Source organism: Hyposmocoma kahamanoa, unplaced genomic scaffold (assembly GCF_003589595.1).
Source record: "Hyposmocoma kahamanoa isolate Upper Pololo Valley unplaced genomic scaffold, ASM358959v1 84, whole genome shotgun sequence".
NCBI lineage: Eukaryota > Metazoa > Arthropoda > Insecta > Lepidoptera > Cosmopterigidae > Hyposmocoma > Hyposmocoma kahamanoa.
Window position 1 is genome coordinate 6,634,268 of NW_020654229.1, and position 17,760 is coordinate 6,652,027.

Consider the following 17,760-nt stretch of genomic DNA (forward strand, 5'->3'; position numbering starts at 1 on the left):
AAGGTGGCTAGTTGATATTAAATCTATTTATTCTTTGCAAGTTAATTAACGCTTGGAAAATTAATATCATCTTAATTAGGGTACAAATAGAAGAAAAATGCGTGTGAAGCGTTAAATGTTAAAACTCGAGCAGTTAAATGCAAACTTCAGTTGACCTTCGCCATGAGACCGGGTAAGTACACGTTCTCTACAGCCAATCTTTCTACTCGAGCAGCCTGTGGGCGAGGTATACGAAACGTGCCTATAGCGACCTGCGCGTTCCATACAACAACGCATTTAGAGTGCTGATGGGACTGCCAAGCTGGTGCAGTGCATCGGCCGTGTTTGCGCAAGCTCACTGTCGGCGGTCATGTTTAAAAATTACAAAAATATATTTTTACCACCAATTTTCAGCGCGAGTAAAGTAAGTTTTCGTAATAGCCATTTACATTGAAGAAAGAAAAATGGAGGAAACGAAATTTTTACCCCAAATTATGATTTTCAGCCGGATAAGAACATTTTATTTCTGCTGCCAAAAAACGCTTGTAGTGGCAGCCAAAAAAATTAAAAAATAAATTTTGACTAGTTATTGTTATTCAACACCTATGGTGGTCTCTGTCTCTATGTCTCATGTCGATTAACAGTCGGGTTAGAGCAAATTTTTATCTGCCACCAAGGAACGCTTGTACGGCCGCCATGTTTCAAAATGGCGAAAAACTCATTTTGACCATAAAACGATTCTTCCTCTATTCCACTAAGTTCAATCAGTTGAACTAATCGAACACAAATATTCCAATTAGTTCAACTAGGTACAATTTTTGTAAAGTTGAACTTATTGGTTGAAATTCATTCTGTTAGTTCAACTTTCCAATTATTTAAATATTAGTTTAACGAATAACTGATAATATTCCTTATTGTCTTTATGTGTTACTACATATAAATAGTAAGCGCACTAGGAAGGAGCGAACATGTAGGTTGAACTAATTAACTCGGCTAAAAAAATAACGTTAATAACATTATATAAAATATATAAAACAATATTTTTATTTATTTATCCATCCACAATATAAGTTAATGTTAAGCTAATATTATGGGCCCAGTAAGGCATCGCAATAGTAGAGGTGTGTTATACATGCATAAAATCTGGATTTATAGTTATTGCTTAAACTTTGCTATCTATTCTATATCATTATATTCTATTTAATTACATATTTATTCATTGTTTAATATCAACAACAACAACAAAATTTTCAACTTAACGGTTATACGTTGAACTATTGTTTAAATAATTGGAAAGTCGAATTAACAGGATGAATTTTGTCCAATAAGTTCAACTTTTTGACAAGTTGTACCTAGTTGAACTAATTGGAATATTTGTGTTCGATTAGTTCAACTGATTGAAGTTATAGTTGAACTTAGTGGTATAGACGAAACTTTTTAACAGGCACTTCTAGATGTCTCCGCATGCCAATTTTTGCTGAATCAGAATAAGTTTTTTTCGGCAGCCATTTATAACGAAAAAAACACTTTTGACCCCAAATTGTGATTAAGGACTTCTACCTATTAATTGTTATAAATTGTACATTAAGCAATCCCCACACGAAACATAAAAATATTATTACTATTCGTTGAAACAGCTCTCCAACAGCGCCGCCCAGACATGTAAGCTATAGTTTAGAGTACGATGGAACTGGCATATACATTGTATAAAAGTTCCTAAATAAGAAAAAAGACTTCTACCTAAAGAGCTCCGCGTGCCAATTAGGTTTTGTCACTGTCCATAGAATTGTAAAGGACACAGATTGAAATTCTAAATTGAGGCTTTGTCATGGTCTATAGAATTGTAAAGGACACAGGTTCAGGAACGTCCGAGTTCTGGAATTGTGAACCTTAAGTGGACGCGAAGAAAGCTTCGTTCACTGTGCTTCGATTAATATAAATAAACAAATAATAAACGTAAACGTATGAGGCGACGCTCAAATATTTTAAGGTTACACCTCTACATGTTGGGCTTACTCTTTTAGGGTCGTATTCTAGAACTCTACTCAATGCTCAAGTCAGGATTTGAGTATGGTTTAAAGCACTCGAAATCATACTCAAGTCCCTGCCATTAGGGTCGTATTTCCAGTGCTTGTGTTGCCAGTGCAATCCTGACTTGAGCATTGAATAGAGTTCTAGAATACGACCCCAAGTCTCTACTTTGTATAAAATTATTAATTATAATTTGGACGCCAGTGAACTGTTATGCCATGTTTCGTTTAGGATCGGCAGCATGCGTGTTCAAAGACTGTTTTCGTTATCTTGCCGTACCAATAATGACACGTGTAATAGCCCTATCTTTCGGATGTGTAGAACTTACAATGATATTTGTAAATATGTAGATATGTTCTCTCCGATACTTTGATTTAAACTTTCACGATTTTCACACATTATTTGATTTTTAATTCGGAACTTAATCACGTTTAAAACATATTTTAATTACCTCGACGAAAACAACATCAAATATCGCCCGACAAGTCGCCGGATGTTGTGAGTGTTGTGTGTCGGTCTGGAGAGAAGCCTAGTGCACAAATAAATAATTGAGATCAAGTGCAACAACTACCCAGTTAGAAAAACTCGCACGGCTAGAAGATGCTGACACCCGCCTCTTCAGTCTCTTCGATACCATGGTCCGAAACGAGGTAATTAAAATATGTTTTATACGTGATTAAGTCCCGGATAAAAAATCAAATGATGTTCTCTCCGAGTCATAAAACATTTATGAGTAACTGTTTCCTAATATTGACTTGTGTTTGTATGTAGTTTTCTTTTTTTTTCTGTATTCCAAAAAAGGAGGTTTTCAATTCGACTGTATGTTTTTTTTTGGTGTGTATGTTACGCGATAACTCCGGTATTTGTGAACCGATTTTCATGATTATTTTTTGTTGGAATGAGGGTACCTACCGCCATAGTGGTCCCATTTAATTTTGAAGAAAATCACCCACCTTTAAGGGTGGCTCCTCATGCATAAAGATTCATTTTCATAAATAGCGCCTAAATTTTATTATAAGGAGCAAGTATTTTAATGATTGATTTTGCTATTCTCCAATTTAAGGCGTTTTTCTCTCAATATACTTTGAGTAGTGAAAACCAATTTTTATTGTCTCCTGTGTCAAGTCCCGTATTGCACATTTTCCGGTAACCAATTTCAATAAAGTTGGCAATTATATCTATTCCACGTACTTTTGAGGTCGGTATTTTAGGACACTGTACTGAGATTATGTTGTTCTTTTTCAGTTCTACTTTGGGTTTTGGCCCTCTTATTATGTCTACATTCGACAATATCAAGAAGCACTGAAAATAACTTACCTACAGTTTCGAATACTGATCGAAATGGGACTAAAATAAATAACAATAATACGATAAATAATGATAAGGAAAAAGAAGATAATTATCCCTATAGTCCTACATGGCAAGAGCTAATACAAGCACAAATTCAGTACATAAAGGAAACATTTTACAGAGTATTCAATTCAATTTTTGATATATCATCGGACAGGAATAATGATAAAATCATTAATAATGATAATAATGATGTAATTAAATGTAATGACATGAAACATTCGAAACATAAAAACTGCAGCGATAAACATTTAAAAGGCAATAACATTGAAAAGTCTCATAAACTTGATATGTCTAAAAATATTCATAATAATCAAAATGGTAATTCATCGTCAAAGATTAGTGACATAGATGAATTTAAACACGACGACATATCTGAAGATTTTAATGAAAATCAAGCAAGTAATGATAGTAAACACGTTATAGATGAAACAAATCATTGGGCAAAAAACCTTAATGAAAATAATGAAACAGAAAAGGCAAATTTTAAACAAAGTCTCAGAAGAAATAACAAAGATCTAAATTTGGACGAAAGTTTAGAAAGTTCTAACGTATATTTAATTAGGAATAACATTAATAACAAATCTGTTAATACGGCTTACGACATTACAAACAAAAATAAAATAAATAACTCATCTGAAAATATCATGAATGATGTAATGCACAATTTACGTGAAGTCAATGTAAGATCAAAAGAAAATGATTATATGAATATAAGAACCTTAAGACAAAAACTATTAGATTATTTACTTGATTATATAGTAACTGTTGAGTTTGACAATGTAATTGATTCAGAATTAAATGAGACGATTACTTTAGAAGATCGGCTACGAAATTATTATATCAATCATTTAGAAGACCCAGACAGTGGGGAAATAAATTTTGACAAAAATACGCAGTCAAAAATTGATAGTGTTCGTGCAGTAGCTGATAATTACATTTTAAATGATATGAACACTTTAAAAAACGAAAATATGAAAACACGTAAACATGCAGATGAATATAAAGGTGTTAAAGGCGTGGAAAATAATACAAACGTGTTACATCAACTTGCCAAGGATCAAAAAAATAATGCAGCTACTGACAAAGAAAAATCAAATACAAGTGTTAGTATTAAACAGGATGAAAAAAAGTTTGAAAGAAACAATGGGAGTATAAATAATTTCAATGGAGACGAGTCTATTATAAATGAGCCTAAGATTCCCGAAAGTATTAAGAATAATAAGACTAAAGACAATAAAAAGTTAATCACAGATACAAACGATATTAACAATAACACTTCAAAAAAGGCTAATAACGAAACATCTGCAATTAATGTAAAAAATGAAAAAGTTCAGAATAATGAAGGAGGGAGTAAGGGGTATTATCAAGGAGGTCGTAAAAATCAAGTAAATAAAGAAAATGATACGGAACTACATACAGGCGTCAATGAACCAAGTAACCAGACAAGTTTAAAAAATGAATTGGATGAAGAAAATATTATAAATAAACCTGGAAACCAAGGATATCTGGAGAAGAAGATAAAGCAAGAAAAACAAGCAATCGAGTCTGAAAATTTATTTCAAGGGAATGGTGGAATGGAGTTCTCGAAAACAGAAGCGAATAAATACAAAAATAAATCGAAAGAACAAAGTACAAAGAATGAACAAAATGGCAAAAATCAGACAATACACAGAAACACAAGAAAGAATAACGACTTTAAGATGGTTCGGTATTATAAACTCATGAGAGAAAATGATTTAGAAAACAATATCCCTAACGAAGAGTTAGAAACAGATGGTGATATGAAAGACTATGAAACAAGCTTAAATGGTAAAAAGCAATATTTCAATAACATGGAAGATGCAAAATCCGAAGAACAAGGACAAAAAGCTGCAGAAAATAAAGATAACTCGTTTGATCATTTTAAAGATTATCCAGAACATTTCAATAAAGACGAAAATACAAAAGTTTTTATTGAAATTTTGAAAGGAAAGAAAGAAGGAACCATTATGGATATTAACAAAAAACTTGTTGACATAAATGAAAAAGGTGTAATAGAATGTAAAAATGATTTAGAAAATGAGAAATGTGATAAAAATACTAATAACAATGCAGAGAAAGACAAAAGTCAGATTAAATTAAAACTACTTTTAGTTTTTTAGTATTAAATTGCAATAAATACTTTTGTTATACACATTTTAAGATTTTCTTAGTTATTTAAAAGTCTTTTTATTTTTATTCCCAAATCTTCCTTCTAGAACACATTGTACCGTTGGTATAGTACAGTCATGATCATCAAACAGGGTCATGAAAATCAGAGTTTTCCAAGAGTTGTGAAGTTTGTTTGACGTGTAGTTTAATCTCGTGATTAAACTACTTTTCTTCATCGAAAATCTCATGAAACTTAAAGGTTCCAACCATTGACTTACAAATAAATGGACGACGGGTCTAATACAAAAACCACGAAAAAAATGTCCCAAGTCAACCTATTTAAACGTAGTAAGTAACATGTAAAGGAATATGAAAAAGCTAAAACGTTGAATTTAAATTGTAATGTCATCGCAGTACTGTCTAATTTTGCTTGCTTCGCTGTCAGTCGAACAAACGAAGACTAAAGCGTGAATGACGCTCTGTATACGATTTTAACGCCCTATAAGTTCGGATACTTTTTAGCGCGGACCCGACGTCCATATAATTAATTGTAAGTCAATGGTTCCAACCCATGGTCTTTGCTTGACAGGCGTTAGGGCAAACTTTTAGGCTACCACGGCTTCGCGGCATCATAGTAACGTCACATGTGATTGTATGATCGTATGGTGTGCTGAAGTCTCTGGTTCCAATCCAGTCAGGATTCAGAACCTTCGATATTTTAACTGAATCGTTCGATTGTATATCGTTCTCGAATCGAAGGGTGCTTTCCGTGCTATTCAGAACATTCTGAGTTTTTTTTTATAATGTCATTTGACGTAAGCTATAGGCCTATCCATTACAGTTGCAGTGTCAATCAGAGCCTTAAATCCATTGACCTTTGTATGCTTAAATCGCAAATATCTGAGGGGCAGTGCCACTGCGCCCGTCATCCTGAGACATAAGTTGACAAGTCACCAGCAACCTTACGCTTCAAAGCCGGAACACAGTAATGCAGACATTACTGCTTGGCGGCAGAAATAGGTCAGGTGGCAGTACTACCCCGGATGACCTCTTTCACAAGGAGCTTCTACTGCTAATACAATTACACATATAGTCAAGTAGAAGAACATACAGATCAATTTCATACAAAATACTAGTAACAGGACATTACGGTAGAGAAAATCTTAACAATGCGATTCGGAAATTGCGTTACCTGTGCCAATGCCATCTATCGGTAAACTTCGGAACTATTGTTACAAGTGTTGCAAAAGTTATTGTGATATATAGTTAAAATAATGAAATTACCAGAGTGTGGCCGATTTACTTGCGTATTTGGCTCCTTTGATGTGCATCGAGAAACCGACCAGCGCGCGGTAACGCATGTTAGGTGTTTGCTGTATTTGTCGAATAGGCTGACAAGGCAAATACGTTGTCACACATGCTATCTACACATGGTGATTGTTTTCCAAACATATCAAATACGCAAATACAATTGACCATGTGGAGTAATCAACAACAAACAAACTAGTGGAGAAATTTCATAAAAAATAATTGCGTGATATTTAATAAACTTATTAAGTAAAACGTGTATTATTAGAATTAATTTTACATTTAATTATTAGTGAACAATTCGAAATAGTTCATCGGAAATATACATTTTATCGGACACGACATCCGCACTAAACTCGTATTCAGATGCTAGGTCTGTATCTTTGACAAGGTAACTGAAAAAAGAAAAAAATCAACATTAATGTAAAAATGGTGACGGAATACTTTCATAGATTTGCTACTGCCAGATGGCGCTACGGCTGAAAAGTCGTTGAAAACCATATACAAAGCTCCGACAACAAGCACGTAGAAAAATTCGTCAGGCCGGCTGGTTCGTTCCGTTGCTTAATTGTCATAGCGTCTGGTACCGTTAGCTAGGAGAAGTCGACGAGAATTTTTTCTGTGTTCGATTTTTGTATATAATAATAAATTAATTAATAATTATAACAAACTAGTGGACTAAATTCATAAAAAATAATTGAATATAAATTCAATAAAAAAATAAAAGCACAAGGTCAAGAGCACGTCAAGCTTGACGCTTAAGACTTAAATACAACTCTATGCCGCTTACGATATGAATGGTTTAAAGTACAAAGTGTAAAGCTTGACGTGCCCTTGATTGTACCTATTTGGTCTCAAACTAGGGAATTTTTGTTATGTCATTTAACTGTCTCCGTCGCCGATGGTTATCTTGCCGGACTGGGCCGGAAGATATATTTGTATGGCCTATATTTATTTATTTCGTGAGTGTGGGTTTAATTTGTGGTTGTCTATGTGTGTGTCCAAGGCAGCTGCGGCACAGGGTTTCCCTAATGCGGGGCTATGTTGAGTGTATACGTTATTATTATTATCATATTTAAAACAAAATTTCACACAAGTTGGGATTTTCAGATACTGGCAATGTCGTCAAAATGAAATTACTTAATTTGTCATCTAAGAGTCGTACTCCAGAACTCTACTCAATGCTCAAGTTAGGATTTGAGCAGACTTGAGTATGATTTCAAGCACTGGAAATACGACCCTAATGGCAAGGGCTTGAGTATGATTTCTAGTGCTTTGAATCATACTCAAGTCCTGACTAGAGCATTGAGTAGAGTTCTAGTATACGACCCTTTATCTGCTAACGACTACACGCGGTGACTTTCAAGCTGGGTTTACACTATACGAGTGCTCTCGAGCCGAGTGCGCTTGTATGAGTTAGATAGTCTACTCGCATTTTCGGTTTATACCTTACAAGTTCATTAGCGTCCAAGTAGCATTTTTTTTCTTGAAAAATGAAGATGACGACGACTGATCTGCTACTGTGAGGCATAAGAGTTGCAGCAGATATGTTAATGGCTGAAGTACAAACTTATGAAAGAGAAAAAAACAAACCAAGAGAAAAATTTGAACCAGAAAATGGATTTTAAAACGTGACCAACTGAGAGTTTCAAATAATTTCATATTTATATTAAGATACATTTATTTGCATTTCATATGATGTTACAGATTAAATTATTATAGAAATATTACAGAATAATTTATTCGAGAAACATAAAAACATGACTAGAATGTATTGTCACGTTCATTTCGCTCTTTCTTAGTTGGCGCCATTTTGTTTTCATGAAATGATCAGAGTATACTTGTAAGATTGGACACCGATTTCAAGTGCGCTCGCATTACGTATTTACACGCTACGAGTGGCGTCCGAGTAGTCATCCGAGTGTACTCGGTTCAAGCGTACTCGTCTTGTGAAAACTAGGCTTTAGTAGCGGTAATAACAACGTCGGTTACCTTTCCGATAATTGTAATATATTGGCAATAGGTAATTAGTTTACAAGAGTAGTGCCATTAACCGTCAAACAGTGGCGGCTTGTCATGGAATCAAGAGTGAACGGTGTTTATGACCTTTCGAAAACATCTTCGAATATTAAGTCACTAAGTTCGGCGCTCATATCTAACGCGGCCCCTCATCACTGCGACCTTATGGTCACATCAGCTTATGCTGATCTATTGTGATCACCACTGATTACAGTTCGGAACCAAAGCCAACAGCATTAAGGAACTGAAGGACTTTCCTGGCTCCGACAGTTTTTATGTCCTCTGGGTGTGGCCTGTGCATACCCGGTATGGAACTTCTCTAAGCCCATTAGAGGGTAGGACTGGGTGAAGAGATGCACAGGAGTTCCATCCGCCTCATGGCAGGGTCTATATTCTCTGTTTTCTTTCTGCCCTGTTGAGGTTCTAGTCAGCATTCTGATGCCATTCCTGTCCAGTGACAGAGTTTCTCTACAGTGTTTGGCACGGTAGGCAGCTATCGGGGCTTTTGAATGCTCAAGACCCTTGGTCTGCAGCCACACCTCACGGGAAACGTGTCCGCTTTCGTTCAGCAAAGCGAGCTTTGCTAGGCTGTGTGCTATCCCTATAAAAGGCTCAGGACCAATGAAGGCTTCCCTGGCACCAGCCTTTGCCAGTTCATCCGTTGTTTCATTACCCTCGAGGTCAGAGTGACCTGGAACCCAACACAGGACCACATTATTCCTTTCCCCGAAAGCATTCAGTATAGTTACATAATTCTCTACAATCCTCGAAGTTTAGGTGACTGTGGTTAGTGTATTAAACGAGTAAATCACTTCTCTCTTTTTACGTTGGCGGTTAAAAAAGGTTTCTTACCCATCTTCCGGGTGGTAAGGGTTATACAGTTTACCAGTTAAATTCAGTTCCAGTTTGTTATTGTCACTATTGGTGGTTGCTTTCATTCGATATAATGGTTTGTTGTTTATTTCTCTTGATGCAGTCGTACTAATGACTGTCACTGAAAAATGTTAACTTGTTATACTTCAGAATGTTACAATTTCTATTTTAATGGCCCGATATTTTTTTCTCACATTGAAATACAACTTACTTAACAGTTGATACTACAAGTAGAATTATTGGCAGAAGGATACCAAGATTGATTCAAAAATAGGATCTTGAGCGTAACGAGGGTTCCAAGGCACTAGGCGCAAAACAATTTTGCTGCCGAGCGAAACACACAACGTTTCACCTCACTATACCGAGGAAAATGGTAGATGAAAGACAAACAGTCGAAATAATAAAAACTAGTTTTTTATGCGAAAAGCGTTTGTCTTCGGACGCGTTCTGAATGTGCACCTCATAAATTTTTGTCCTTGCTTGTACATACTTATAATTTTGGGTGATTATTGAAATTATTTTAATTCTTCGACGAATTAAAATAATTTAATGAACAAAATATGTTATTAATTTATATTTATATGTTATTAGTAATAATGTTATTCTTGTCAATTTTATGTCAACAATAATAAGAATAAAATATCCCGACGGATTTATATTACATATAAAGGGTTTTTCAATAGGGACGCTCGAACTTTGAAAGTTGATACCGGCCATCTTGGAAAAGCGATAACTGTCAAATTTGGCGGGAAAACATATATAATCGTGACATTTCACCATGGAGCGCTACACGCTTCAACAACGCGTAGAAATTATTAAAATTTATTTTCAAAATCAGTGCTCTGTTCGCTTAACGTTCCGTGCGTTGCGTCCAATTTATGGTATTCATGGTCGTCCTGCAGAGTCCACAATCCGTCGTTTAATTAATAAATTTGAGAGAACCGGTTGGTTTTGGATGAAGCAGTGCCTGTTATACCGAAACCAGGAAAACCCGACTATATTGACGCGAAGTCCTTCAGACCAATCAGCCTCACATCGTTCTTCTTGAAGACTTTAGAAAGGATATGTGACGGAGAACTGAGAGATGGAGCGCTTAAGAACATTCCATTACATGGTAACCAATATGCATACAGCCAAGGCAAATCCACTGAATCGGCCCTACATGCCGTTGTGGGCAAGATAGAAGTGGCCCTTAAAGACAAAGTAATCTGCCTAGGCACCTTTATAGATATTGAAGGAGCCTTCGATAAAACCAACTTCTCCAGCATACAATCAGCAATGAAAAGGCACAAAGTAGATGAAGTGCTAATTAGCTGGATTAGCAACATGCTGTAACAAAGAACAATAAAAACAACAGCAAATGAGACCCCATGGGCCATAGTAGCGAAGGGATGCCCTCAAGGACGGGTATTGTCGCCTCTGCTGTGGAACATGGTCGTAAATGACCTTATCATTAAACTCAACAAAGAACATTTCTATACAATAGGATATGCTGATGACATAGCTATACTGGTAACAGGAAACTATGCCAATACAGTGTGACATTACACAAGCGGCTCTCCGAATTGTGGAAAGATGGTGCAGAGCATATGAACTATCGGTAAGTCCAACAAAGACGGAACTAGTAATGTTTACCAACAAACGACTACTAGGTAACTACCGATTACCCAAACTCTTCAGCACAGAACTACAGATATCAACCGAAGTCAAGTACTTGGGAGTAATACTGGACAACAAGTTGAACTGGAACAAACATCTGGACAACAAAATTAAAAAAGCTGCTATCACCTTCTGGCAGTGCCACAGAATGGTGGGTAAACAACGGGAACTTTCACCCAAGATAACACTATGGCTCTACACTGCGGTGATAAGACTCATGATCAGTTACGGCACGATAGTATGGTGGCCACGAACCAAGCTGACTACCGCAACCGACAAGCTGGACAAATTCCAAAGACTCGCTTGCATGGCGACGACTGGCTGCATGAGGACAACTCCAACTGCGGCCCTCGAAGCGATGCTGGACCTTCGACCCCTCCCACTGTTCATCAGACAGGAAGCGGCGTCAACAGCAGTGCGTCTAAACAGAGCCGGTCTCTGGAAGCACATGAGGACCCCACATACAGAAATCTTTTACAAGACTGTCAATGAGCAACCGCTACTGGAGGCGGTTGTGGATAGGATCCCAAAACAATACATCTTTGACAAGAAATATAAGATACAATTATTTGAAGATCCCAACGAAGGACTAAACCCCAGAGAGGTCCGAGTCTTCACAGATGGATCTAAAACAAACTCAGGAACAGGTACTGGGGTATTCTCAGAAGACCTCAATATCAGGATATCAGCAGCGTTTGGTGACCACAACACAGTATTCCAGGCTGAATGCATGGGCATCAAGTTGGCGGCAGAAGCAATCATAGCGAGAAGAGTAAAGAACTACTCCATTCGAATTCTCTCCGACAGTATGTCAGTACTTTAAGCACTGAATAGCTATGACATAAACTCAGGGCTCATTTACGAATGCCATCAAGCACTCATGGAGGTATGTATACAAAACCACGTAACTCTTCAGTGGATTAAAGGACACAGCGGCTCACGTGGCAATGACGCAGCAGATGAACTAGCCAGGAAAGGGTCGGAGACGGACGCTGTAGGACCAGAACCGATAGTGTCCCTCCCCTGCCAATGGTCCAGAACAACTATACACAAAGGTACAAAATCTTCACATAATAATACATGGACCACCCTTACGGTTTGTAGACAGGCGAGGGAAGCACTCCCAACGCTCAATGCCAGTCTATCTCGAATACTAATTAAACTTAAAAGGCAAGAGCTTCGCACTCTAACTGCCGCCCTAACGGGTCATGGTCCATACAATAAACACCTTTTCAATTTAGGTATCACAGACAGCCCTCTATGCAGAGCGTGCATGGAGGGGGAGGAAACAGCTGCGCACATCCTACTTCAGTGCTCCGGCGTGGCCAACTACAGGGCAAAATACCTTGGAGAGCCAAGGTCGCTCCCCGAAGTCTTCAGCAAACCAAGGAGGCTGCTGAGATTCCTGGAGGAGCTTGGGTGGCACGAGTAGGACCCTGCACCCACCACACGCAAAATAGGCGCTTTGTCGTCGAGTTGCGGATCAGCCCGTTGCACCAAGTACCAAGTACACAGTGCCGTGAATTCGCGGATAGGGCCTTAGACCATTTTGCGGTTGACCCTGCTTTCGGGAAGAACATCATCTTTAGTGGTGAGGCTCATTTTTGGCTCAGTGGTTTTGTTAATAAACAAAATTGACGGATATGGAGCGACGACAATCCACAGGAGGTCCATCAGGTGCCTTTACACTCCGAAAAAACTCACGGTCACTGTTTGGTGTAGATTTTGGTCCGGCGGTATCATTGGCCCTTATTTCTTTGAAGATGCGCAAGGAGTCGCGTTCACTGTCAATGGCGACCAATATCGGACGATGATTTAAAATTATTTGTGGCCTAGAATCAATGGTATGGATCTCACGAACATGTGGTTCCAGCAGGACGGCGCCACTTGATATACTGCACGGGAAACATTTATTTTAAAGTTCGAGGGCTTTGTTATCTCGCGTGGTGGTGACATTAACTGGCGACCGAGATCTTGTGATCTAACACCGCTCGATTACTTTCTGTGGGGCTACGTAAAATCTCGAGTCTATGCTGACAAACCACAGACAATTGCTACCCTGAAGGCCAACATAACTCGCGTTCTTTATGAGATTGAGCCCCATTTATGCGAAAATGTCATCCAAAATTGGTCCACCAGGATACACCACATTCAGCGGAGTGGCGGTGGCCATTTGGCTGAAATTATATTCCATACATAATGTCATCAAATGTTCTTTAAAATAAAATAAAAATTGTGGCAATATCACTTAAACAGGTTGTTTTATTCCATTTCAAAGTTCGAGCGCTCTTAATGAAAAACCCTTTATAATGTATGACAAATCGCGTAGTTGAACGTGTCATGTTTTTTTTCATCGAAAGACAAGGTTAGGTGTGCACCACAGTCCATCGTCAAGTCCGAATTTCAAAAACCTTTTCCACACTAGCGTGGCAAAAACGCTTTTTAGCGCAGATTTCTAATGAGAAAGAAAGCCTTTCCGAGCTAGTGAGGTGAAAAATAATTTTCAAGAAGAGTCGCGCTCGCCGCCGTCCTCATTGCCTTGCCGACTACCGCTAGGTTATTAATAAAAAAAAAATACTTACAGACAATTATAACGTATTTAAAATTACTCCACAACTTCATTTTCATGATTCTTGACAGATCAAAGTAAAATACTGAAATTCAAGTAAAAAAATTAAAGAAAAATTACTAGTCACTGGTCTGGGTTACATTATGTTACATTAGACCGACTAATTAAACTTGATCTTCTGTTTTAAACTGATTAAATGGCTCTTAACAGTACGTACTTACTTACGTACTTCATAATTTTAGTGAAATCTGTCAAATTGTTCATCCTCAAGCTGTCACAAAAAGAAATAAAATGATCCAAACACCTACAGATGCTGTAGTTATAGTATAATAAGAAGTCATATCATTTGTTTAGGTACTTAAGTAAATGTAAACAATCTAATGTCTATTTAATGAAATGAACGAGTGAATGAATGGATACTTAGCTTCAATATGAAATTGCATGCCTATTTTTATATCTATTGATTTGTAAAGCGTATGTTCCAATAAAAAGATGTATCAAGATTGTTTACATTCAGATAAGTACCTAAACAAATGGACTATAGTATTGTAAGCTACACCCCTTCTTAACACCGTTCTAACGTCACAGCTCCTATAAAAGCGAGAGTGGAGCTGTTCTCGAAGGGTTCGAGCCCATCCACCAAGCCTTCTGGCAACTAATAATTTAGTAGCAGTAGAGCTCCATGTGAAAGAGTCCGTCCGGGGTAGTACTACCCTACTACTATATACGTTACTATAAACGTATACTAGTGTATACCTTTTTACCAAAAAGTTATATTAAGATTATCATTTCCTAAGTTTAAAAACTACATAAAAATATTTTGATTGAAAATTACGTATTACAAAATTGAAGACTACGTGTTAGATAAAGATGTATGGAAAGACGACATGGCTCCAGAATCCACACAAATTTGACTCAAAGTGTTATTCCATAGCATTTAAGTTTATTTGAAAAGTGCAATCCCTAAGTTTCTTGCTCGTTCTTCTCAGGGAAGTTAGCGCAGTAAACGAGCAGTAGCTTAAATGTGGCGTTTTCAAGTGTAAATTTATTTTAACTATGGAATAAACGATACTTTGACTTTGATTACTAACAAAAATACTTAAGTATTATGGTTACATAGTATTATTATTACACTTGATGTTATAAAAAAAAAGTACGGCACGGTTGCCCAGATTCTTTCAACCTTCCGACCTTGCCTTCAATCAACCCAAATCCTCCTAAAAATAAATCCTCCAAAGGAAAAGGCCAAATATCTGGCAGACAGCCTCGAAGTCCAATGCTCCCCCAATTCAGAACTTCCTTTTGCCTTATTCAGAGCGTCGGGGGGCACGGGTACGTGTAAATCAAATGTACTTGGACACTCGTTACGTTCACAGTGGCCGGTAGAGCTATGGGCTCGGTTCGCCCGTATTTTTATTTAGGTATACAGTGCTTAATCTAGCGCTTGTTTGCGATTTCGACGTGTGGATCTATCCGTTCGTAGCAGCTTCGGCACTATGAAAGGATAGCCGCCAAGAACCGCGCGCCCGCATTCGCCGCCGTGCCTGCACCTGCACTCTGAATGAGCCGTCTCTCTTCCAGGTGGATTCTATATTCACAAAGAGCAACCCCTAGAGTTTCTTGCTCATTCTTCGCAGGGGAATCTGCCATACAAATGAGCAGTAGAGTTTAAATTTTTTTATATAAATGACAGGCAGATGACTCCATTCCACCTGATGTAAAATAGAAAATGGAATCCAAACGTGAAGGAACCTAGTGCAGTTTATTAAATATTTATTGAATTGATATTCAATTATTTTTATGTGAAATTACTCCACTAGTTTGTTATAATGATTAAGACAAAGATCACGCACGGTATGCTAGAAGACGTCGGTTCAAATCCGGCCGGATCGAAGGAATTTTTTATGAGTGTTCGACATTTGTATTAATAATTATAACCTAGTGCAGTGTTGATACAATCATTGCCCTAGCCACGTCCATCCTGCATGCCTGCAAGATGCCTCTTCATGTCTCGTTTGAAGGACCTCATATCGCAAGACTAAGGGAATAGGTACGTACCCTGGAAAGGAGTTCCATTTCTCAACAGTGCAACAGAGGAAGGCGCCACCAAATCTTTTAGTTCGCGATGGAATACGTGCGGCTACAGTGCCCAATATTACCCTACTACAGCCGTACGTATTCGTGAGGTGTTAGTGAGGTGATCTTCACATGGGTCCTCAGGAAGTCACTTCCCATGGTGCTTCCAGCTGATCGAGTTAACCATTCTTGTTTTAAAGTTGACATATGCATCAAGAGAACACAAACGGTCGACCAATGAATTCCGAACATAATAATGTCTCTCATTTACTTACAATAAATTGTAAAGCAATTTGGTAAAAAGTAACTGTCATGCTTACTCATAATATTGTGTAGAATTATTGCAAAGAGGATTACGGGCGATCGGAAACAAGACACGGATTGGGAATTCTAGAACACCGGAGTGAGGACACGCTCACTTAGAGGTCTGGAATGTCCAATATTACTCTACTGGCTGTAAAATGTAAAACGGTGACTACGGAGGCCAGCACGCATGCTTCGGAGCAGGAAAGGGGGGGCGGGATGAGGTAGAACAGTTCTTCAGAGCACTCACCATAGTACACCCGATACTATCCGATAAAATCCGATAAATATAATTTGCTTACCTATGAAATAAAGATCATTTGGGATTGATTTTGAGCCATAACAAAATGGATTTTACGGCCCACAGTTAAGTTTCTTAAACACTTTCCATCACACTGATCTATTCAGAACCCAATGATAGTTAGGTGGTCAGGGTATCTTAAGGCATCTACTATAAGAATTTTGTTAGACCTTATCAAACGCATCAGTTAAAACCCTAAATGTTTACTGCTGAAAAATATTTAAAAACTTTATGATTACACTATAAAACTAGATTACGCAAACCGAAAACGAATTGAATTTTTATATAAAATAAAAAAAATATGATCTGAAAAACCATTATTGCAATGTATAACGTGAAGTACTGAATTTATTATTAAAAAATGTTATTTGTAAACGTTTTGTATAGAAACGTTGTGTAGAATAATGAATTTCGTTGTTTTCGTTATATTAAGTAAGTACCATTTCGCCTGTTCCGCATAAAAAAAATTCTTTTTTTTTACTTTTGTAGTATAAATTGTCGAAATATAATTTGCACAGATTTGTCTTATCGCTTAATCTTTAGAATATAATAGGATAAAAGAGAGAACCGTCCCGGTAACGCACTTGCCATCTGTAAAGGGCAAACAACTTTAATCTAGTCAAATTCGACGTAGAATGTTTAATAACAAAAAATTGCTAGGCAACCAATGATGGCATAGGAACAGAACATTTTTTTCAATGCTCATTATTAAGGCTTGCTCTGCCCACGGCCTGCTCTCGTAATTGGAATTTCAATAAGTAGGTAATTGGGTTTTGTACAAGTTATACTTACCTAGCCAATTATTACAAAGTTTAGAAAATACTTATTGATACGTATGATTTAGGAATAAACGTAAGTTTTTTTAGTCTGTTAATATTAATATTACTGCTAGATGGTAGATGAAATGATACAAATTTACTACGTACATATTATATCATCCAGCATCTATTTCCGATTCTGTATTTAAATTTCCACTAGCTCGAATGTTTGCAATCTCTCCCTTCAAATTAAAAAGTCACTAGGGATGACACAGTTTTACACGTAATTAACTACTGGTCATATTAGGTGATTTGAAACTTCTGTTGAATAATATTCATCATAAACATGGCTTCAAGATTTAGTATTATGGATAACCTGCGAGTAGTTGAATTTCGTATGA

The 17,760-nt window shown here is 37.2% G+C and overlaps 1 protein-coding gene and 1 long non-coding RNA gene across 2 annotated transcripts; one reads left to right on the forward strand and one right to left on the reverse strand.

Annotated features, from left to right (window-relative positions):
* Nucleotides 1–4,334: 4,334 nt before the first annotated feature.
* LOC113234441 (probable serine/threonine-protein kinase DDB_G0283337) lies at nt 4,335–5,653 on the forward strand. The gene is made up of 2 exons (XM_026469750.1): nt 4,335–5,469; nt 5,646–5,653. The coding sequence occupies exons 1-2, from the start codon at nt 4,335–4,337 to the stop codon at nt 5,651–5,653; spliced, it is 1,143 nt and encodes a 380-aa protein (XP_026325535.1).
* A 1,390-nt stretch (nt 5,654–7,043) lies between these two features.
* Nucleotides 7,044–16,743, reverse strand: LOC113234535. The gene is made up of 4 exons (XR_003310798.1): nt 16,603–16,743; nt 13,935–14,006; nt 9,673–9,814; nt 7,044–7,196 (listed from the first exon to the last, which is right to left on the reverse strand). It is a non-coding gene; the product is annotated as an uncharacterized LOC113234535 (long non-coding RNA).
* Between the last annotated feature and the right edge of the window lie 1,017 nt (nt 16,744–17,760).